This window comes from Vitis riparia, chromosome 7, assembly GCF_004353265.1.
Source record: "Vitis riparia cultivar Riparia Gloire de Montpellier isolate 1030 chromosome 7, EGFV_Vit.rip_1.0, whole genome shotgun sequence".
Lineage (NCBI taxonomy): Eukaryota > Viridiplantae > Streptophyta > Magnoliopsida > Vitales > Vitaceae > Vitis > Vitis riparia.
In genome coordinates, this window is record NC_048437.1 from 25,259,203 (window position 1) to 25,283,354 (window position 24,152).

Sequence of the window (24,152 nt, forward strand, 5' to 3'; positions counted from 1 at the left end):
AAGGTATATTTTCTGTTTTTATGATTGGAGTCCTTAGACAAAATTTGCTGTGTGCATAACTGTTGTATGTCCTGAGTGTGAATAATAGTATCAAAACTTGGAATAGTATTTAATTACTAATTTAGTCGAATTGAATTTCCTGTGAAAGATTTGGTGAACCTAGATAACGGTGTTTGAGGGCAAAAGAAGCGTAAGTTTAGTGTTGATTCGCTTGTGGTGGTCCCTGTTTATTTCAAAAAATAAATATAATATATTTTAATTTTTAAATATTGAAATACAATATATTTTCAATGAAATAAAATTTATATTTCCATATTAATATTCTTCTAAGCTTATTAATATCATTAATTTTATCAATTTATTCGATAAAATAACTTGTATTATTTATTTTTTATCCTATTTTGAAAATTTTCCTATATATTTTTAATTTTAATTAATTTTATCTTATCAATATTTTATATTAAAATATTTATCATATTTCTCAATATATCCCAATATATTAATAAAATCCAGTTATGATATATCCATAAAAATCTAAATTTTTATAGGGTTAATTTCACTTACCTCAGTTTGAATTCATAATTATTAATTTATGTACGGACGAAAATATCCTCGTTATTAAATTTTAAATTAACCTACAAAACAAATGGAAAAAAAAAAAAAACAAAAACACTTTTTGTCCCGACGATAAAATCTAATCGAAACCAGAGAGACTGATTTATTGACATATTCATCTTTATAGTTAAAAGAAATTTATAAATGGAAGCAGAGAATTTGGGGGAAGGGAATGGTTAGAATGGAGAGGATCCAGACGCCCGACAGAGTAGCTGGCGTCACGGAGGCCTAATACCGTTGATTTTTCGGGACCTTTGACGTCAGAAGGACAAAGGAGAGAATATTTCTGTACACGTGGATGGATATGATAGCATGTTATGGACATTTGACCCCCGGGTTATCCTCCTCCAGAATTGGGCTCTGGCACGGCAAGTTCGGAGGCGATCAGTTGTCAGCGATCTGAGGGAGGGGAAGACATGGCGATGAATCAGCTGTGCTTGGCGACGATTCTTCTACTTTTGGGGGCCATCTCCACGTTTCACCCGGAGGTTGTTGCTTTGTTTTCCCCTTTTTTATTTGTTGTTTTGTTTTCTAGCTCCTTTCACTCCCCTCGCTTCTGTCGGACGCGATCCAATGCTTATTGAATGTTTAGCCTTTATGATTCATGAATTGTGGGATTTCGTAGACCGTATGTTTATAATTTTTAAGTATTGAAATGATGATCATGCTTAGTATGCGTGATTCTAAGCCCATGTTTGATGATTCCATTGGAGCCACCTTACCTGGTAGGCGATGGCGTGAGAATCGCTAATGTTTTCGGCAGGATTATACTGGATGCGGGGCAGTGAAATGGGACGAATTGATTTTTGTTGTGAACGGGATATATGAATATGATGGTTTTGTATTTTGTGTTTGAGGGATAGTGAGAGGGAGCAAAAATAGAGATGAAAAGTTGGATGAGAAGAAGGAAAGAAAAAGCGTAGAGAATTTTAAAATAGATTTAAAGTAAAAAAAACTATTTTTGTATACATTTCAACGCATTTCATTCATTTTAAACTGTTATATTTAAAGATTTAATAACTTGAAAATCAATAAGTTTCTATTTGATTTTAATTATATTTGTTTTTTTTTTTTTTTAAATTTTCATAGTGAAATCAAATATGAAAACATTTATTTTTTTTAACATATTTGTTTTCTTTTCCAGAACCAAGCATAGTGATGGTAGAGAAGTTTGTGGTAGTTTTAAAAGATATGACATTGACCTGGTGAGAAGGATAGCTAGAAAATGAGGGATACTGTGCTTAAAGAAATTATTGGAGGTGCTTTGAGTAAAAGTTAGAATTCCAACTGAAAAAACCAGTCTTTTATGCATAGAGACTCCCCACTCACTGTTCCACCCGATTTTTTGCTTTTCAATGCTACCCCAATTTCTGTTTCATATATATATATATATACATATATTTTAATGTCAGAGGAACCTCCAATTCCAACAATGTTTTTGTTAGAGTGTGTGATATATATTGTGGGTGCAAATCCTACAATCTATAGATTTTAGGAAAATTAGTTGTCTAACATGGTCTCGGAGTGTTTGGAAGGAGGTCATGTGTTCAACTCACCATATATTTATTTCCTCAATTTGTTAAACCCAAAAGAGGCTACTTTATTTACCCAATTTATTAAGCCCACATGTAAGCCCAAAAAGAGGCTACCCTTGAGGGAGGGTGTTAGAGCCCACAATATAAATTGTGGAACCAAATCCTACAAACTTAAACTTCTAGGAAAATGGTTGTTTAATAGTTTTAATTTATTTATTTTTTCCTTACACTCGGCAAATTATAACTGTTGTTGCTTAGTTCTGTAGTTGCCATCTAATTTTCTGATAAATTGACAATCATTTTTTCTTTGAGAACAGAAGATAAGAAAGTATCCTTTTCTGTGCAAGCAGCATCTATATATGTATATATGTGTGTATGTATCCTGCCTTATCCATTTTTCACTGTTACTATACTGGTTAACTGTTCTCCTTCATTATGGAAGAGTTACATTCCTGGATTCTCAACTGTCCTGTTCATGTGAGGAAACAAAATGGTCTGCACCTGGTATATTTGGATCAAATCATGATTGAAATAGTCTAATACCTCTCCCACTTGATTGTGATTCAAATAAAATCTTTATTCATTTATTTTTCCTTTAACAGCTGGACTAGATTCCACCCCATGCCAGTCAATCCCAACCTCATAAGCTGATACTTCTCTCTGAAATGACTTTTTGTCCTACTTGTGTTCCACTAGTTCTACATGCTTTCCAATTTAACCTACGCTTTTGTCATGAAATCTGTTGTCATATGTTCAAGGTATTTCACAAATTTTGTCTCACCTCCTACCATATCTCTTAAGAGAAGTTGCTAATATGATATGGAGCTTTTATCTACTATTGATCAAACAAATAAGAAAATTATTATCAGCCTTTTATCTACTATTGATTAAAGAAATAAGAACCTTATTATCAGAGTACATGTATGGTTCTCATGGTTATACCTGCTCAAAGCATTATCTAGATGGCTAATGCAGGTTTTCACCCATTCTTCATCCATTGACACCAGTTTGCTTTAGCTAGTGAGTTTTTATATTTCCACCTAATTCCAATGCATGACTGCTTCATGATTTTGACTTCTCAGATCTTTACCAAAATCTGCATTCGAGCACTTTCCGTTGTACAAACTATTATTTCATTCATTCATTTCTTCGAGTGTATTTTTGTGATCAGACAGTTCATTGAGTGTATTAAAAAATCCTTTCCTCCATTTGCTAATGTCCTTTTGGATGGGCCTAATGCTTACTAGCTCTACTGTTGCATCTATCTTCCACAACATGGAGACACGGTGTGGGTTTGATATGACACTAATGTGTTGACATAACAGTGTTTTAGAGAAGTATGATGTAGACTTAGATGCATGCAGAGAAATAAGTCAATAGTAGCTCATTTAGATTCACCTATAAAGCTGCTCTTCTCCAACATTCTAATTATCTTGACAAAAATTATTGTTCTCTTGTTTTCTTTGCTCTTCTAAAACTTTTCTTCACAGTTCTTCTATAAATTGCTTCACTATTCTATGGTTATATTTCTGAAATCTAAGTTGTGCATAAGTTCATATTAGTCTTGGACCTGTGCATGGAGAAGGTGTGGCGGTGACCCTGTTGAGTTCATGGCTATAAACTGCTACTATTTTACACTTTCAGAACAAGCCAGCCATTGTTGACCTAATTTATTTTATATGAGAACCCAAAGTTATTGGCTACAGTTTGACTATTCATGTACTATTAATTGTACTGTAAATATAATGTTTGTCTAAACTATTTATTTGTTATAACGTGAAAGAGTGAATTAAAGTGATGTTGAGGAAGGGTATTAGGGAGAGGGCATGATCAGTTTAGTGCTCATTGTGGGTTCGGAGTAGGTAATGGGTGGTGACTACATGATGCTTGGTGTGGAGAAAGAAATCTTAAGTAGATATTCTTTGGTTTGTTTGTGTTGGTGGAGAATAAGGAGGTTTGAGTGGTGGACTATTATTCCAGGAGGATGCATGTCAGCATTGATGGTTGGAATTAATTATAGAGTTCCATGATTGGGAGATGGAGGAGTGGGTATCCCTTTCAGCTTATATCTAAGCAGAAGAATTTCTTGAGATAGGGACTGCCATTAACTTTGGCAACTGTATGTGCCAAAAAAAGGTTGGGAGATTGAGGAGTGGGTATCCCCTTTAGCTTATATCCAAGCAGAAGAAATTTCTTGGGATAGGGACTGCCATTGACTTTGGCAACTCTATGTGCCCAAAAAAGAGTTTATAGTTATTTGTACTTATAATAAACAAATAAAAGATCGGGGTAGTGGGGTTCTCAACCAAAGAAACTTAGGATTCCAGTTTATAGAGAAGAAATAGTGGGTTTAGTTCCTTTGCAAATGCTAAGATTTATGGTGCAAGAATAAGTTGACTCATATTATCTTGACTTAGTTCTGATTCCTGTATTTTTCTTTTTAAGGTTCTTCTACTAGTTGTACCAAAGAGAACCTAGCAAAATCTTCATTTAAAAACCATTTCCATTCTATAGATTTTTTTCCTCTTGCTTTCTCTTGGGGTTCAGCTGCACCCTTTATTGTGATTCTAGTACAGTTTTTTTACTTATATAGAACCATGTGGCTACATCATTATCATATTAAGTAATTTTTATGCATGTTGTCAACTTGAAGACATTTTGCATAAAATTTTCCACCTCTTCCAGTAGGTAAAATTTCATCTTTAGAAGGTTTTATCTTTTTCTTTTTGATAGACACAACCACATATATCATATTTTTGTTAGTTGTGGGTGCATAAAACACATTAGTCAAAATTAAATGTCTTTTCTTACTTCTGATAAAAAATGTCTTTTCTTACTTTAATATGTCTAATCATATAAACCACACTAGGTATTGTCCTGAATGACAAACAGTGTTTTTCTGGTGAAATATCTCTCTGGTGAAGCTTTCTCAACTCTGAGTTGATTCACATTCAATATTGTAGAACCGTTTTATCTTGGCTGTTTAACAGAAGGTGATCAACCCAAATCTCAAATGATAAACGGTTGCTACTACCTTCTCCACTTTACGCACTGAGAACTTTGGTCTGTTATGCTGTTCTATCAAGAATGAGTAGTTGAAGTCTAGCAGCAGTTTCCTTCACAGATATCTTTTGCTCAATCTGTTACTTGTATATTTGAGTTAGTCGCTCATTTTTTACACACATGTTGCATTCGAATAGCATAGAAGAATTGCTAGTTCAATGGCATTGGTTTGTCATTCCATTGATCTTGATTTCAAGTGCCTTCCTTTACATTTTAAAGATTTAATCTTCAGTTTTCTAATTCAAACAGGCTAAATTTAGCCCATCCTAAACCATGTATAATGGGCCAAGTGCAATTTGTGATTGTGAATGGGGCTTAGGCTAGTTTGGCTCAGCTTGGTCTGTGCTCGGCTCAGTGATGAGGTATAAGCCTAGTCCATCTTGCTCATGTACTTTTGGTGGCTGTAACCAAGGTTATTCTACTTTGTATGCAGACATTCACTGGTAAGCTAGTGACATCAGGAATATGTTGGCAGCAATGCACACACAGAGGATACAGATCCCAAGCCAGAGCTTGAACCCATGTGCATTAGTGATAGGAAAGGTGGCCATTGCACCAGATCCATGAAACTAAGGAAAGAAAAGATCATGTAGCTTCATAGACTCCTTTTCAATGAGTTACATATACACACACATATATCTAATGCAGAGTCAAACTTTCCCGTCTACTTGAGCTACTTGATGTATTTGATAATCCGTGGAATAAAATTATAGCATCTGGGTATTTGTCTCTCTCGGAAAGTTCTGCAGCAAATTATAATAAAATTAGAATTTCAAAGAAGATGAATTGATTATAATAAAATTAAGCTACTTTTTTGTAAGATTTATCTACTCAAAGGCACACATGAGTTAGCTACTTTTTGATGTTGATGCGATTAGTGTTGATTGGCCACAAAGTAAGTTGGATAATGTTTTGCTTTCCTTCTTATTGATTCTGTACGTTCTTCTTGACGGATAGTTAATCCTTCTTGTGCCTTTTATTCATTTTTAGTGAATTGTAGGTTTTAATAGAAAAAAAGAATTACCCATAGGACATCTAAACATAAACTATTATAAAATGCTTGTTAAAGTTTATCTGCACTTCTTGCATTTCGCACCATTTTCTTTTGCTAAATTTTTGTGTTTGATTTCATGTGCACCTATATATGTCTTTTTTTCCCTTTCCCCTTTCCCCCTTCATTAGTATCAAGGCTCGAATCCGTAAATTGAAGAGCTATGTATTGTTGTTGTTGATTCAAATTTAGTGTTATTTTTTTGAAGTTCCATCATATTGTCCAACTTGTTCATCTGAACTTTTTCTGACTTAATAATATGAATGTTGGATCCATTTGACTTTTTGTTAAATAATTTTTGGATGTCTAAACCAAATCTTTTAGTGTATGACCAAATTTTGCAATAATAACAAACAAGTGTTGCTTTGAGTCTCAACCTGTGCAAGGAAAATAAATTCAATCTGTCTTCTAATGGATGACAAGTCAAATTTTATTTAACAGAAATTGTTCCAAATTATTCTTAGTGACCATTTCTTCCTAAACTCTTCTCTTCCTCCCATTTAGAGTGTATGGCAGGGTTTTGCAATAATAACAAACAAATGTTGCTCCTTGAGTCTCAATTTTTGTACAACAATTCATTCCAACTTGTTTGCTAATGGATGATGAGTCAAATTTTATTAAAAAAAATGTTGCAAGTGAGTTTGGTGGTGACCATTTCTTCCCAAGCTTTCCCTCCTTCCCACCATGTACACTGCCCACTGCCCACTGTGCAAAAGAAAAAAGAAAGGAGAGAGAGAGAGAGAGAGAGAGAGAGAGAGAGAGAGAGAGAGGAAATTATGCAAAAAAAGGAAAAGAAAGAAATTGTCCCAGAGAGAGAGTACGGCAAATCATTCCAAATTGTCTGCTCAATTTTACAAATTAGTTTTGTGGCGACCATTTATTCCCATACTTACCTTTCCTCCCACCATGTCCTCCCCCCACCCTGCGAAGGGAAAAAGAAAAAAAAGAATTAATCCCAGAAAAAAAGAATGAAGAAATTGAGACAGAGGAGAAGGGAGAGATTGTTTCTATAACTTGGGGTGTAGGTAGAAACAGGAGCAACATGGCCCAAAGAAAGTATATGTGTGTGTGTGTGTGAGAGAGAGAGAGAGAGAGAGAGAGTTTCCACCACTTAAGATGTAGGTATAAAAAGGAGCAATGTGGTCCAAAGAAAGTATATAAGGAGCAAGTAAATCTAATACAACAGGCATAACTCAAGTCTTAACCCCTACATATGCTATAAAGGGGTTAAGACTTTTCAAAGAGGCGACACCCCTTTCCTGAAACACTTCTGAACAGAACCTCAGACAAAAACAGATCAAAACAAAGCTCCAAGTGGAAGACCCAATAGTTGGATGGTAATTTCCCTATCCTGCAACCAAGCAAAGAAACTAACTTATCCATGTTCACCACGTTACCACTGCGATGATCTCATTTTCCCAGATAAACTTTAAGGTAGATTGCCTTAAAGGAAAGAGGAATTAACCTCAAACACAATAAATGGCGATATTTTGCCTTGCAGAAACTGTGTAATTTCGATTCCCTCCCCATTCTAAAATACGATTTGTCACAAGTTTATGCAAGGAACATTTTTGTTGTCTTTTGCATCATGCTGCCTATGGCTTTTGGTCACTGATGCCCATAAACCTTCCTAAGACATGTGTACTCCTTTGCAATTGGTTCTAGATCTATTTAACCTTGCTTCCTTTTTGGATCAGGCTTTATGGCAATTCTTCTTTCTTGCAATTGACTCCTTTATCCTCTGATAAAGTAATGTAGACATTTATCTTCAACACAATATGAGTGGTATTGAACTTAGTGGAAGATGAGGATTCTGACATGGTTCCATTGTTCCCAAAACTATTCTATGCTAAAATTCCTTAACTGCTAAGCACCATGCAGATAGCTGAGTAGGGGTGATATTTTTCTCCAAGAATAGTGTATTGATCATGACCCCTGCTCACTGACAAGTCTTCTCAATCTTCTAATAATGCCTTCTGATGACCTTTAGTTCATTGGTACCCTCAGGGCTTCAGCGAAATTTGTGGGAGATGCTTGTCAGACTAGTTATTGTTGCATGGAAAGTACCTAAAGATTGTTTGATAATGTTGTATGATGCTCTAGCTGCTGTTTGTACCCATGAGAATGATCATCAATGGTTATCTGACTTATTGGGTACCCACAAGAACATCTTGCTTTTACTGGCTAAAGTTTCAACTAAAAAGATGAAATGATTTTCTATTGCCTCAATTGAAGTAATGGGCCCCCCAATATCCGGAGGTTCATTATCTCAAATACTCCCATAGTTTATTGAATGGATCTCTTAGTTGTTGAGAGGGCTTCTGAAAGGCGGTTTATGGTGGTGTACATTGTAAAGCTTACAATTAAACCAGATATATAGATGGTGACTGGGGTTGCTATTTCATTATCATATAATTTGAAGACCAAAATGGATCTATGATAAGATGTTTATTTACAAAATCAAACTGATATTTTCTGGGTGTGTTCTTCGTTATGAATTACAATTAAAACTCCCTTGGTGGCATATTTTTGCAGGTTGTTGCTCTGAAATCAGTCTCTCAGCTCAAGTTTAACACTAAGATTCTTCAGGTACTTTCCTTGCTTACATGATAGAGAGAAAAAAAGATAATCATTGTTTGCTTCAGTTTGAACAATAAACTTTCAAGATTAGCTCTCATTAATTACTATCACCATGTAGGAGTCGATGGTTGAGCTGATAAATGCAAATCCCAAGGCTGGGTGGAAAGCTGCCATGAATCCTCGTTTCTCCAATTACTCTGTGAGTCTACTGGCAGGATCTTGTTCATATTAGATCTTTCATTTTTCCTAATTGAGCAATGTAAAATATTCAGTTATAGGGCCAGCATTTTAGTTGCTAAGTCCTTTTTTTTTGGCTGCACAGGTTGGCCAATTTATGCACCTTCTTGGAGTCAAACCAACACTTCAGAAGGATTTGGAGGGTATTCCTGTCATAACTCATCCAAAAACTTTAAAGCTTCCAAAACATTTTGATGCAAGAACAGCTTGGCCTCAATGTAGCACCATCGGGAAAATTCTTGGTCGGTTGCTTGATTCTTTTTCCTCCTATTTTGATGATTTTTTTGTTTTGGATGTACTGATGCCCTCTATTTTTCATATCACATGCTGGTTCCATTCTACATCAAAGATCAGGTAACTTGGTTTGCATTTTATTTAGCGTTGTCCCTATATAAATGAATGAGGAATTCTCAGAAATTTGGGTTTTTTTTTTTTTTTTTTTTTTTTAAATCAGGGTCATTGTGGCTCTTGTTGGGCTTTTGGTGCTGTTGAATCGCTGTCAGATCGTTTTTGTATCCATTTTGGCATGGTATCTTGTATTTGTTATGAATGACAAACTTGACACTTTTTCTTACCATTCTAGTCATATTGATCCCTATATGTTTTATTGCAGAATATTTCTCTCTCTGTAAATGATCTCTTAGCATGCTGTGGCTTTTTGTGTGGAAGTGGTTGTGATGGGGGTTATCCTCTTTATGCGTGGCGATATTTTATTCACCATGGTGTTGTCACTGAGGAGGTTATTTTCTTTTTTCAGCCTATTACAATTATTCATTAGTCATTCCGGCACCTTTTTCTTATTGCAAATAATTCTTCTTGCACTCTATGTTATATGGTCTAAAATTCTAGTGTTCTTCCTCAAGGTTATTCTCAAAAGTGCATCCTATGTTATGTTCTGATATTTCAATTTAAGACTTGCTTTTATTCCAGTAGCTTCATACACACAGGTATGCTAATGCTGAATGATGTTTACTTGGCAGTGTGACCCATACTTCGATGCTACTGGCTGTTCTCACCCTGGTTGTGAACCTGGATATCCCACCCCAAAGTGTGTGAGGAAGTGCACTGATGAAAACCAACTGTGGAGAAAGGCAAAGCGTTATGGTCAAAGTGCATATAGAATCAGTTCTGATCCCTACCATATTATGGCAGAAGTGTACAAGAATGGACCTGTTGAGGTTGCCTTCACTGTTTATGAGGTAAAAGAAAGCACCTGTTCTGCGTTATTGTTATGAATTTGATGCAGCTAATGAGCATATCTTCTGTCACATGACCAATTTGGCACGCTAAGACTATGGTCCACACCTAAACATTTCATTTATCTATGGTCCACATTTTCATTCGCTTATACTGTTTTCTGCAAATTACATGTGGTTATTATGTATATTCTCTTAACAATTTTCGTAAAGTTGCTCATTATTTTGTTTATAGCATAACCTATACTTGATGGTTTTTGTTCACAGGATTTTGCTCATTACGAGTCAGGAGTTTACAGATACACCACAGGCGATGTCATGGGAGGTCATGCCGTTAAGCTGATAGGTTGGGGAACCACCGATGATGGGGAGGATTATTGGGTATCTCTCTACCTGTTCCTATTTATCATATTCTATAACCATAGATTTTGTTTTGGTTCTATTTATCATCTTTTATAACCTTAGATTTTGTCTAAGATAATTTCTTGATTATGTATTCTTTGTTGCAGATTCTTGCAAACCAGTGGAACAGAAACTGGGGCCATGTAAGATTCTATACAATTCCCCCTTGAATTACTGTCTCAAGAAGTTTGTCTCGACTCTTAACACTACATCATTTTGAATGGCAGGACGGTTACTTCATGATCCGAAGAGGAGTAAATGAGTGTGGCATCGAAGAGGGCGTGGTTGCTGGTTTGCCTTCTTCCAAAAACTTGATGATTGGAGACTTTGAAAGTGTGGATGCTGATCGCCATGTCTCAATTTGAGGAGTTATTATTCTAAATGCTGATAGTGTTACAAGCTGAAACTTTAATATCTTAATCGGGCTGTGCTGTTTGTATATGAAAAGATGGAAAGAATCCCTCATAAATTCATGAATTATTATAAATATGGAATGAATTTGAAACTTATGTGTTTTATATGGAAAAAAAGGAAAAAAAAGGGAGAAAATCTATAGCAATATTTATTCTTGGCTGGCCTGGCTGGCGGGGCGCGGCTTTGATGAAAATTTTGGATAGTAGGAATCTTGATTACTGTTCAGGCATCGCCCCATGATGATAAATAAAAGGTTGTTGGAGAGGAAGAGGAACATCATAAGTATGGGACTGTACAATAATTCTGTAAATATAAAAATACCTTTAATGATGAAAATGAGAATGTTTTCTATACTTCTGATAATTTTAAAACATTATTATTGTCTTTTAAGGCATGAAAAGCATTTTTTCAAATGACTTAATCAAATTCCCATGTGGGGGAATAATGCTATTGGATATCCTAAGTTCCCACTTCTCAGACGATTGAAAGAAATATTCAGAAATAGGGAGCTCCACAGGTTTTTTTTTTTCCATCCACAGCGCCTAATTTATCCTTATATTTCTAGTTTCTTCACCCCAGGATTAATAGGTGGCGGCTTCTCATCTGCGGTTGTGCATCGGGCTGCCAGTGGGAGGAATAGATTATCCATCCACAGCACACGCTTTGCACGTTGCTCTGCGTGAAACCGAAAAAGAAAAAGAAAAAGAAAAAGAAAAAAAAGAGAAGAACCGAAAATCCCCAATTGGAAGAACAAAAGTAAGGGAAAAAGGAAGGGCTGTATCACACTAGTAGATACTAGGTTGATGCATGCAAATGAGGGAAGTGTTTTGTGTGTGCGCTGGACTCTGCTTTTCATTAGTGCTGGGCCGGTGATGTGTATGGGCGAAGCCATAGATAAATAATTAGCTTTGAAGAAGAAGTGTATTGGTATACAGAAGAGAGGGAATAGATAATCGAGGTGGTGTGGGGTTGTTGTAGTGTGTGAATGACCATGTCGATACCAAGGGAGCCGGAGCAGGTGATGAAGCTACGAGGAGGATCTGTGCTGGGAAGGAAGACCATTCTCAAGAGCGACCATTTTCCTGGCTGTCAGAATAAACGCTTGTCTCCGCAGATCGACGGAGCTCCTAATTACCGTCAGGTTCCTGCTTTTTTCCTTTTTTTCCTTTTTTCCTTTTTTCCTTGCTGCTCCTCCACTGTTTGAAGATTGGTCGCATCTAACCCCGATATATGTATCTTTATGTGTTGTATTATTACTTTTAATTTATTTTTGTTTCTTCTTTTCTGGTTTGTATTCCATGTTTATTTCCGATGCGGATGCCAAATAGCTTAGCCGATACATTTTGGGCATTTTGTCATTCACTTCTGTTGCCAACTGTTTATCAGCAATCATCACTGGAAACAGAAATCTTTTGGGGTGTATTTGTTATCTATGGCCAAAATGTCAATGATAGAAAATTTCAACTGGGGTTTCTGGGTGAAAGCACTTAGGTCTATTTCTCCATTAAATCACTAGCGATCATGAACTTAACCTGAATTAAGGTTATTTCTCTTCACTGATGCATTTTTGGTCTATTTTTCGTGCAATTGGACTATTTTAGGGAACTTCCCCTCTCTAAATAATGTGGGAGAGGGTTAGATCCAAGTGAAAAGAAATGAAGAAAGAGGGGGTTCTGAAACACAGACAAACAACATGCGCTTTTTTTTTTTGTTGAAAAACATGGCCAATGATATTTCCACACATGCACCAAAGACATTGAAAACTGAGAAATCTGTGCATTGGCATTGGTGATTTTGGACTTTGGATTGATGTGTGGAATAGACAATAGTAGGTAACTGAAGATTCTAGTTGAAGTACAACTCCAATAATACCTGAATGCCAAGCAGCCTTGCATGGTGGACTGAACCAGACTTAAAGACCTGCATAAGTAGCAACTGGTGGCAGCAAGCCTTCCTCCATGGTTTAGTTTGTGAATTGAAGGAGAGGAAAAATAGCAGTAATGGAGAGCTTAGATAGAAAAAGGTTGCCATCCTATCATGGCATGCTTGCCGATTTATAATGAGATTGGAACCAAATGCGCCTTTGATTTAGGGTTCCCAAAATCCATTGTGACACCTTTTATCTGACCGCCGTTATGGGCTTCCAATGGTCCTGTCTATTGGGTCACAACTGCCCTTCTTGGTCATGGGCCTGACTTGTGCATTACAGGGCTAGGCCCAGATTTCACCTTTTGGGCCTGATTGACTCTCCAGATAGCCCTCTCGCCATTGGACTTGGCTTAACTGACCTGGCTTAGGCTGGCCCATGGTCTTGCCCGACCCTTCAATGGTGTATTTATGTCTTTGAACTAAATAAACTTTTTTAATTGTTTGCTCCGTAGTTGATAAGTAGCATTTAAAGCATTTAGAGTTGTCAAAGGCATGTTTAAAGCATGCCTAGGTCCAAGGCGCAATGACTCCCTAACTATAGTGCCTTACTTGCCAAGATGCATGCCTTGTTTTTTTTTTTTATATGATTGCATTAATTTTTTGTTGGATGTTTTTCTTAACTGCTTGGAATCTTGATCTTTTTGTTACTTGGATTGAATTTTTGATAAAATTTGATAAAATTGACATGCATCTTAAGTTATGCCTCACTTCACTTATGTGCACACCTTGGGTTGCTTCTTGCACCTAAGCCTTAGGATATTTTTATGCTAGAGGTCTTTCAGAATTGTGGTCTACTCCTGTCCTTCTCACACCATTATGGTGTCATAGTCTAGCCTTAAGCTGATGTGAATAGTATGCACAATTATTTCTTACAAAGGAGAGAAGAACTTGCAAAATACAATTGCAAAATATAGAGAAGAACTTGCAAGATAGAGAGAGAAAAAAAAAAAAACTCTCCAATTCGAATAGGAACTAAAAGATGCTAGGTCAACATAGTTGATACTACGTCTAGATGGTCTACAGACAATTTAAGGATAGAATAAGTAATGACTGGATTTGGGATAACTTGGGATGTGCAGGGTGGCTTTTAAGACCTTGAGACTCGAGTCTATGGGCTGTGTTGGAAAGAAGTTGGTGATCTTTGTAAAATTTAGGAGAATAGATTTAAAAAACTGTTTAGTAGGGAAGTACTTGAAAAACAAGAGAACAAAATATATAAGATATAAGATATAGGTGTGTGTATAATTCATTTCTAAATTTTTTCTGTTTTTGGTATTGAACCTTAGTTATAGACTTGATAGAGAGCACAAGAGAAAGCCTAAAAGTAAGGTAATTAATATGACTCAAATTTCTCAAGAATGGAAAGTTCCGTAAAGCTTCAAATGGGCTGGTTCACAATCCCAAAAAAATGCTAATCATAACTAAAACATCAAAAAAAAAAAAAAAAAAAAACCTTGTAATTCACTCCTAAACTATCGTGGACTTGCCACTGTGGCATGAACAATATATGTTATAGCAACTTGCTACATGCTGCTATAGTAACTTGCTACAGAACCACTGTGGTGGCTACTTGCAAAAAAGTTATTGGTTTTGATTAACAATGTTTTTCTTATTAAACCAAGAAAGGTTTGTGAAGGATAATAATAGCAATAAACTGAAAACCCCAAATAAACCCAATTTGCCTTTTTCTTGTTTATTGTAAGTGCTATCCATTGTATTTACCGGTACTTCTATACTCCACTCTCCATCATGGGGATAGCAATGCACTTGGGACAAGATGATAGATAAACTGCTGTAACAATTTTATCGTGTAGGAAGATGATTTTATCTTGTGGAAGAAGATTAATTACTTCATTAGTTTAGACTGATTTAAGTTTTGGTTAAAGGGGTGGACAAGGGAAAGGCTAAAAGATACATGGACTTAAGTTCCTCAACTGGCATGATGGTCTATTTTCTGTGTGTTTACTTATCAAAAAAAAAAAAAACTGGCAAAGCATGATTTGTTTAGTCAATCTAAGAAAGGTGGCATAAGAATTTTTTTCAGCTAAAAATTATTAAAGTTGTATAATTCTATCATCTATTTTGATCACTACAAACCCTTTCTCTCTCTCTCTCTCTCTCTCTCTCTCTATCTATCTATCTATCTATCTATCTATCTATCTATCTATCTATATCTATCTATCCCTCTCCCTCTACGTGTGTGTGTGTGTGAGCAATTTGAGGCTGTTTCAAGGTTTTGTGACTTGGCTAGTATATCTTGGAGGTGGTGCATTTGTGCCAATTGTAATAGTGTGGGACATTTTTGAGATAGTTGCCTTGTTCTTTTTTGATGATATGGACACTTAAATTGGATGATTATTATAGTGGATGGTTATCTTAATTTTCCATTTTTTTTAACTCTATAATTGATTTTAGATATTTTTTTTGATGAGAAAAAGCTTACTGACAGCTGAACAATAAGGCTAAAAATTGTGCACCTGGTACATTATGGAGGACTTGAACGTAAGGATGTTATGTAATAGGCTCTTCTTATCAAAAAAAAAAAAAAAAAAAGAAAAAAAGAAAAAGAGAAAAGGATATTATGTAATAGGCTCACAAATTGCGTACCATGTTCATGTTTATGAAATCTTGTACTTCTATGAATCACCAATGCTTCTTTGATTACAGTTTGCATCTTTTATCGAGTTTCGTTGTTTAATTTTGTTTTCTTTTCCTTTTTGACTATTTGATAGGCTGACTCAGTACATGTCCATGGGGTTGCAATTCCAACAATTGATGGCATCCGAAATGTTCTGGAACATATAGGGGCTCAAGTAGATAGGAAGCAAACACAAGTGCTTTGGATTAACCTTCGTGAGGAACCGGTAAAAACATTTGCATGCTGCAACAAAACACATTTCAGCAGCACCTTGCATGTTTTATTAGTTGATAGTTATGTGCAATATGCTGCTTTTGTATGGCTGCCTATTACTGCAATAAACCACCATCATGGTTACAATTGTTTACTTCAATTGTCTGTTAAATATGTTGGAAAAAACTTTTAAACTTAGAATGCCAAAGAATATGTTTGGTTTCAGGACTATTTTTGAAGGAAGTGTCAGGAATATTTTGGAGGCAAAGCAAACCCATAAGTTTTCACCAAAATTCTAGTTTTAGAAATTCAGAAACCCATCCTTCTCTGTTGACTGCTAAATTAAACAAGTTTGGGAAAGCATCTTCTAGAGATTGATTTTCACACCACAAGTCCTTCCAAAATTTCACTCTAGTACCATCCCCTACGATGAAACAGAAGTGAGTTCTAATGTTCTCCCAACCATTTCTGATGGCCTTCCAAACCCCCACACCATAACAGTCTCTTACACCTTTGGAGCACCCCCCCTCCCCTCTTGAAGGCCGTACTTTCCAGTGATAATTTGCTTCCATAGGGGATCATTCTCATTAGCAATTCTCCACAACCACTTCCCAAGTAAGGCCTTATTAAAGGCAGCTAGGCTGCGGATGCCCAGGCCTCCATCCTTTTTAGCAGCACAAATAATCTTCCAACTCACCAAGTGAGGTCTATTCTCTAAGGTGCCTCCGCCCCATAAGAAATCCCTTTGAATCTTTTCAAGCCTTGCATACACTCTCTTGGGAATCACAAAGAGAGAAAGAAAGTAGGTTGGGAGGCTAGAGAGAGTGCTTTTTAGCAAGGTAAGCCGACCACCTTTGGAGAGATATTGCCTTTTCCACAGAGAACCTTTTTCTGAATCTTTCTTCCACTACATCCCACACCTTAGTGGATTTGTAAGGGGCCCCAAGGGGGAGACCCAGGTAGGAGGTGGGTAAACTCCCAATCTTACAACCCAAGACCGGGCCAAGAGTCTCCATAGGAACGCCTTCACCCACTGGGATGGCCTCACTTTTGCTCAAGTTAACTTTCAACCTTGAAATCGCCTTAAACCACATAAAAGTCCAGCTAAGATATTGCAACTGTTCTGCATTAGTGTCACAGAAAATCAAGGTATCATTGACAAACAAGAGATGGGACACAATCAAACCCTCTCTTCCTCTTCCTCCCACTTTGAAACCAGAAATAAAGCCACCATTTCTTTCACTTGACAACAGTTGGCTAAGAGCTTCCATGGCCAAAAGGAAAAGATAGGGGGAAAGGGGGTCGCCTTGTCTCAATCCCCTAGAGTTACGAAAGAAGCTTGAAGGGCTCCCATTGATGAGGATCGAGAAGGTAGCCGTAGAGTAGCACTACTTCATCCAATTGATCCATTTATGCCCAAATCCCATCTTGAACATCACAGCCATAAGAAAGTCCCAATTGACATGGTCAAATGCCTTCTCAATATCCATCTTAAGGAGGAGGCCCGACGTGTTGTCTTTCAATCTAGAATCAAGGGCCTCGCTAGCAATTAGAACAACATCTAGAATCTGTCTCCCTTGGATGAAAGCTTGTTGAGAATCAGAAATCACCTCCCCCATCACCAATTTCAGCCTATTAGCAAGGACCTTAGCAAGCAATTTGTACACACTCCCTACCAGGCTGATTGACTTGAAATCTCTTAGGTCTTCGGCTCCTTCCTTTTTAGGAATGAGCACAAGGAACGTGGAATTTAAGCTTCTCTGGAAGGTCCCATTGAGATAAAACTCTCTAAAGAGCCCAAATATATATGATTTAACAACATTTCAACAAACAACCAAAAGGCCATTGTGAAACCGTTCGGACCTGGGGCTTTATCACTGTAGCAGCTACTCAAGGCTGCAAAAATTTCTTCCTCAGAAAACATAACCTCTAGGCTGTTGGCCGAATCTTCCCCCAGCACCTTAAAGTTTAGGCCATTAATACTTAGCCTCCAATCCCCTGATTCTAAGAGGAGGGACTGGTAGACTTTGCAAACTCCTTCTTTGATTTCTTCATTAGAAAAGAAAGACACCTCATTCACTCTAAATTTTGACAGAAAGTTCCTCCTTGCCCTAGCATTGGCCATTTTGTGGAAGTACCTGGTATTTTTATCACCTTCTCTTAACCAGATTTCTCTTGACTTTTGTCTCCAAGAAGTTTCTTCCAGAAGGGCCCACTTCTTATAGTCCTCAAGAGCCAGCCTTTTAGCCTTAGCCTTCCCAGGAATAAGAAAGTTCTCATTCTCCTTGGCTTCCCAACTCTGCAGGCGGGAGAAGGCCTCTGCTCTATTGTACGAGATATTACCTACCACCTCCCTGTTCCATTTCTTCAAATCCTTCTTGAGTGCTTTTAGTTTCTCAGCAATGCAGTGACTACCATAGCCTTCAACAAAGTAACCATTCCACCAACTCCTTACTAGGTCTTTGAAGCCTTCAATCTTCAGCCACATATTTTCAAAACGGAAGGGGCTTTTTCTTGATGAGAAGCCTCCAGCTTCTAGGACTATGGGGTTGTGATCAGAAACCAGACGAGGGAGAACAGACTAAGTAATGGCAGAAAAATGGTCCTCCCATTGGTCCGAAATCAAGAAGCGATCCAATCTAGAGGCAGCCTGAGAATTCAAACCCCCTATCCAAGTGAAAGGGTCTCTAGTCAAAGGAAAATCCCTCAGCCCCAAATCCTCTATCACCTCTGAAAATCTCCACATTTCAGCCGTGAGTCTTGGGGCATTCCTTCTTTCCTCTGGGAATCTTACAGCGTTAAAGTCCCCTCCTATGCACCAAGGGTCCTCCCAAAGACTACGGATGGCTCCTAGCTCTTCCCAAAAATCTTCCTTCTCACTACCAATCACTGACCTATATACTCCAAAGAAAATCCAAGTAAAACCAACACAGTTTCTGAAACGAACAGAGATAGAGTACCCTCCACTTTCCACCTCCAACTTCTCCAAGACTCTATTATCCCAAAATAGAAGGCGGCCTCCTGCGGCACCCCTAGCATCCATTGATGCCCAATTAAGAAATCTTCCTACACCCACACAATTTACCATTTGCATTGACATTTCTTTCACCTTCGTCTCCATTAGGCAAACTAAATCTGGTTTCTGGTTCCTCACCACACCCTTGATCGACTTTCTTTTCTCAATATCATTAAGCCCCCGTACATTCCAACAAAGGATTTTAATTCTCATTAATCAACTGGAATCAACTCCTAGGAGCTCTGGCCAGTTCTTTTAGCTAGCCCTGATGTCCCCCTCATAACTAACGGAACATTCCAATCTTTTTAACTCTCTTTCAAAATAGGTAGAACATGATTTTTTCTTCTTACGTCTCTTGCAAAGGGTACTACTACCAGTCCTCAACTTCAGTTTTTTATTTATTTTTATTTTTATTGGAAACGACACGGAGATATATTGATAGATAAAAAGAAGTACAATAAGAAGGATGAGAAATCCTCCCACCAAAGAAAACTAAATTATAGGAAATTACACTGTAAAACTAGCGAACTCTCTATAAAGGACCATTTCTTATGGAGTACATGCCGCTAACCAATCAAGTTGTAACACATTAAGGGGAGTCCCCTTAAACACCTTGGAACAGAAATCCCAAAGAGAAGCAAGGAAAACAATAGACTCCCAAAGAAACTCTGAATTCCTTGCTTTATCCTAAAAAATCATCACGTTTTTTTCCCACCACACAACCCGAATTAGAGCGATGCTCGCAGCTTGCCACAAAACTATCCCCCTCTTGGAAGTAGCAAAACCATTAAATTTGATGAACATCATGTCAAAGATGCTACTCGGGGGACCCAATCTATCTTAGCTAACTGAAATAACCTGTGCCATAACCCAATCGTCAAGGAACAATGAAGAAAAAGATGATCTGCTGATTCCCCATGCTTCATGCACAGAATACAAATATCAGGACTAAGGGCTTTGTAGGGTCTTCTCACTTGTAGCATGTCATTAGTATTCACCTTCTTATGTGCCACTAACCAGACAAAGGACTTCACTTTGAAACTTGAGAATTCCAAACGAACTTAGAAGGGAAAACCTGCGGAGATCCAAAAAATTGGGATAATGCTAGAAAGAAGGATTTGACTGAAAAAAGCCTTGAAGAAGATAATGGCCAAAATATGGTATCTAGAACCGAAGGAGATAGATGCAATCCATCAAGTGACCGCATGAGACCTTCTAAGTCCTCTATCTCAGAATCTGATAGGTTACGACGGAAATTAAAATTCAAAGAGAAAGGACGAGTAGGACCGAAAACTGAAGAAATAAGAATGTTTTTATCCACGATTACTCTAAATAGTCTTGGAATTGGGTTCCCAAAGGTTGGTCCCCCCACCACAAATCTTCCCAGAACCGAATTCTTTCCCCGTTTCCTACCACAAACCGAGTAAACAAGGAAAACTCCTGAAAGACTTGTGCAATAGCCTTCCAAGGGCAGCGATGTGACCATCTGACTAAAGTGTTAGCATCCCAACCATTAGAGTGTGAACCATAAATGCTTAATGTGACTTGATGTCATAGAGCTAAACTCTCTCTAGGATACCTCCATAGCCATTTCCCTAAAAGAGCGAGATTCCTCAAAGAAATATTCCCAAAGCCCAAACCTCCTATTGCCTTCGGTTTACACACAACATCCCACCTCACTAAATGATCTCTTTTGCCTTCCCCAATCCCTGACCATAAAAAATCCCTTTGCAACCTCTCGATTTTTGTAGCCATTGAAGCAGGTAACTTAAATAAGGAAAGGAAGTAACAGGGCATATGGGTAAGGCAAGATTGGATAAGAGTTATCCTTCCCCCGAAGGATAAGTAGGCCTTTTGCCACCCATCTAATTTACTTGAGATTCTCTCAATCATTGGATCCTAAAAGCCGCACGCCTTGGGGTTCCCACCCAAAGGAAGACCCAAATAGAGTATAGGCTAGCCGGAAGCCTTGCAATCAAGCATCTCAGCCAATCTTGAAAGATGAACCTGATCAAGATTGATGCCATAAATATTACTCTTGTCAAGGTTGACCTTGAGCTCAAAAATGTGCCCAAACACTAGCAAAAGACTCTTGAGAGTCTGCAAATCTTCCTCCCTAGTGTTAGAAAAGAAAATGGTATCATCAGCAAATTGCAAATGGGACACCCTAGTTCTGTTTCTACCCACCCTGAAAGCCTCCAACATATTTCTTTCCTCTTCTCTCAAAGGCATCCTACTCAGTACATCTGCGACTAAAGTAAACAAAAAAGGGGATAAAGGGTCTTAATCCTCTCGATGCCTTAACCCACCCTTTAGCACTACCATTCACCAAGACTGCATAAGATACCGAGGACAAACATCCACTCATCCATTTCCTCCATCTAGGACTGAACCCCTTCTTCTCCAACACTTGATCCAAAAAATCCCACTTCATGTGATCGTAGGCCTTTTCAAAGTCAATTTTGAAGACAACACCTTCCTCCCCTGATTGTCTTCTCTCATCCACTATCTCATTCGCTATGAGAACCGCATCCAAAATTTGTCTCCCTTGAACAAAAGCGCCTTGAGTAGAGTGAATGGTTTCATGTAGAACCCCTCTTAGACGCCCTGAGAGTACTTTGGCTATTATCTTGTAGAGACTAGTGATCAAACTAATGGGTTTAAAATTTGAGATTTTCTTTGTCAAACTCTTTTTGGGTAATAGAATAATGAAAGAGGCATTAGTGTTTTGATTGATAATTCCGCTCCTGTAAAATTCTGCGAACACTCTCACCAAATTCTCCTTAATCACATCCCAACAGTCTTGGAATACTGCAATAGTAAAGCCATCAGGCCCCGGAGCCTTGTCCCTATCCAACTGAAAAATGGCTTTAGAAATCTCTTCTTCAGTGAAAGGGGAGTCCAATCTTAACGCGCTCTTTTCCGAAATAGGGGACCAATCTAATCCTTCAACACTCCAAGACTCTCCTGTAGGACTTGCTTAGAGCTTGTCAAAGTAAAGTAAGATCTCCTCTGTGATACTCTCGACATTATTCAACACTAAGCCCCTCTCATTCTCCAACTCCTTGATATATTTCCTATTTCACCTGCCATTAGCCACTTTATGAAAAAACTTAGAGTTACAATCCCCTTCCTTAACCCATTTCACCCTAGCTTTTTGTCTCCAATGGATTTCCTCCCTCCATATTAATTCCTTTAGCTCCCCTTTTCTTAAGGTTCTTTGACTTAACAATTCAGAAGTGAGACCCCTTACCTGCTCAATGGCATCAAACTTCAGTTTCTTTAGCAGGGTTAGAATTTCAACTTCATACCCTTTGACAGGCATTCCCAAGACTTTGCTAAAGTAGGTTGGTTTGGAAAACTCCTCTTCTGACAACCCTTCTTCGCAAGGAAGTTCTGTTGACAATTCCCCTTGCTTCACCACATCACAATCCACCAAAACCAACGCCTCATTTTCCAAAACAGGACCCGGGGCATCAGTCAATACCACCGTTGACCCATCTCTGAGCATCATGGATAGAGGATTCAGCGAAGCTTCAGCCTCCCTTGGCGATGATTCCACAAGACTGGAGAAGGATCCCCCTTCTCTCTCAATCCCCAGAGCCCAGAAAGGAGTAGAAGAAGAAAAGTGTTCCCCTCTCGAAGAGATCGGTGGAAAAGATGGCTTACCTTGAGAGTTGTGGGTTTTGGCGGGGAAAGAAATCTTAGCTACAGGCGACGTCGTCGCTTCCATCTGTGGAGTCCCAACGATGCAAGGAATTGGTGCGAAGGCTCTTTTCCTCAGACACGACGGGCACTTAGGGCTTCCTTGCCCTAAATCACTGGATGGGGCAAGGGTGTTCGGCTTAAAAGGAGGCCCATACTTAGCAGAGACAAGGGCCTTCTCTAGCCCAAGCCTGAAAGCCTTAGCACAGGCCAAGCCCGAATGGGCCCTTGCAACTGAATGCTGGCCCAAATCCATAGAGGCACCTTCGCAGGCCTGGGCAAGGCTCTCAACAGCTTTGATCTTGTTCGAGGTAGGGGCACCACTCCCCGAGACAGGCGGGGGCAACTTTTCTGGGTGCAGAGAGGCTTTTGAAGCAGAGGGCAAGGTGCCCACGCTCCCCTCAGCGTGTGCAAGGGCCACCTCATCATCCTTAAGCTTCCTTGCACCAAAACCATGAGAGGGAAGCACAGTGGAGAAGCAGAGCTCTTCTTCCCACCACAGTTGCAAAGCGAAACAAGAAGAACCAGCTACCACCTGCAGGGAGCTTGGATGTTGCCATTCTCTGGTTTCGACGAGGACTTTGGCCCACTGAAGAATCCGACGTTCAACCGTATTTTCATCTACAGCCACGAATCTCCAGCAAGAATCCCCAAACCTTTTGAAGAGATTTCTTCCCCAAAGATGCAAAGGAAGACCCAAAATTCTGACACACACAAGGCGCGCACCCCCTCTTCCTCCTTCAAGACATCCAACGGAGGGATTCCATCTTTCTAAACAGAAACTTCTTCCTCTGAAACGTCTCACCCCTGATTTAGACACCCTTTTCGCTTCATCTTCAAATTCAAACTCTAGAAGCAAAAGGTTTCCTCCCATGTCTGACAGCCAAAGGTTCCCTTCCAAAAGCCAAGAGTTTTTGCCTATAGTCCAAAAGAGACGAGGTCAGGGAGGCGGCTAGTGTCTCCCTCCCATTTACCCACTAGACACCTGCCCAACAACTCCTCATTTCTATCAAGAACCTTTGAGCGAGGCTTTTCCTTCTTTATTTGCTTTAGCTTTGAACAAAGAGGCTTGGGTAAATGAAGTGTGGACAGCCGAGGGGGGATGGGGGGGAAGTTGGAACCCTTGTTTCAATAGACCTTTCAACGATTGGGAGTTGGAAGAAGTGGAAAGACTATTTTGTTGCTTGGAGGGGAAGAAGGTTAGGGGGGATGAGGAGGATAGGGTGAAGTGGATGGCATCAAAGGATGGGGTTTTCTCGGTGAAATCTTTGTATAGGACCATGCAGCCGGGGTCTCTTGCTTTTTTCCCTTCAAAAATTATATGGAACTCTTGTGTGCAGCCCAAATTGAGCTTTTTTGCGTGGGAGGCTTCTTGGGGGAGAGTTCTAACCTTGGATTGCTTGCAAAAGAGAGGTTGGGTTATGGCAAATAGATGTTATCTTTGCCATAAGAGTGAGGAGTCAATTGCCCACCTTCTTATCCATTGTGAAAAAACAAGGGAAGTATGGATGGTGTTCCTTTCCTTTTTTGGAGTTTCGTGGGTTTTTCCTCTTTCGGT

The 24,152-nt window shown here is 38.5% G+C and overlaps 2 protein-coding genes and 1 long non-coding RNA gene across 3 annotated transcripts in view; all 3 read left to right on the top strand.

The window, feature by feature from the left end:
• The first annotated feature begins 817 nt into the window (after positions 1-817).
• On the top strand, positions 818-11,197 carry LOC117918770 (cathepsin B-like protease 3). The gene is made up of 10 exons (XM_034835657.1): positions 818-1,103; positions 8,800-8,853; positions 8,963-9,043; positions 9,167-9,323; positions 9,531-9,610; positions 9,695-9,820; positions 10,062-10,280; positions 10,545-10,658; positions 10,787-10,822; positions 10,907-11,197. Exons 1-10 carry the CDS (start codon positions 1,032-1,034, stop codon positions 11,042-11,044), a joined length of 1,077 nt encoding a protein of 358 aa, XP_034691548.1. The 5' UTR covers positions 818-1,031; the 3' UTR covers positions 11,045-11,197.
• On the top strand, positions 1,691-5,947 carry LOC117918771. Its single transcript, XR_004651937.1, has 2 exons — positions 1,691-5,575; positions 5,647-5,947. It is a non-coding gene; the product is annotated as an uncharacterized LOC117918771 (long non-coding RNA).
• A 296-nt stretch (positions 11,198-11,493) lies between the features above and the next one.
• The window catches only part of LOC117918768 (paladin), a 98,492-nt gene continuing 85,833 nt past the window's right edge, over positions 11,494-24,152 (top strand). Inside the window, exons 1-2 of the mRNA XM_034835653.1 lie at positions 11,494-12,234; positions 15,755-15,886. Of these exons, the coding sequence (XP_034691544.1) occupies positions 12,079-12,234; positions 15,755-15,886 (288 nt within the window). The 5' untranslated portion in view covers positions 11,494-12,078. The remainder of the gene's footprint in view (positions 12,235-15,754; positions 15,887-24,152) is intronic.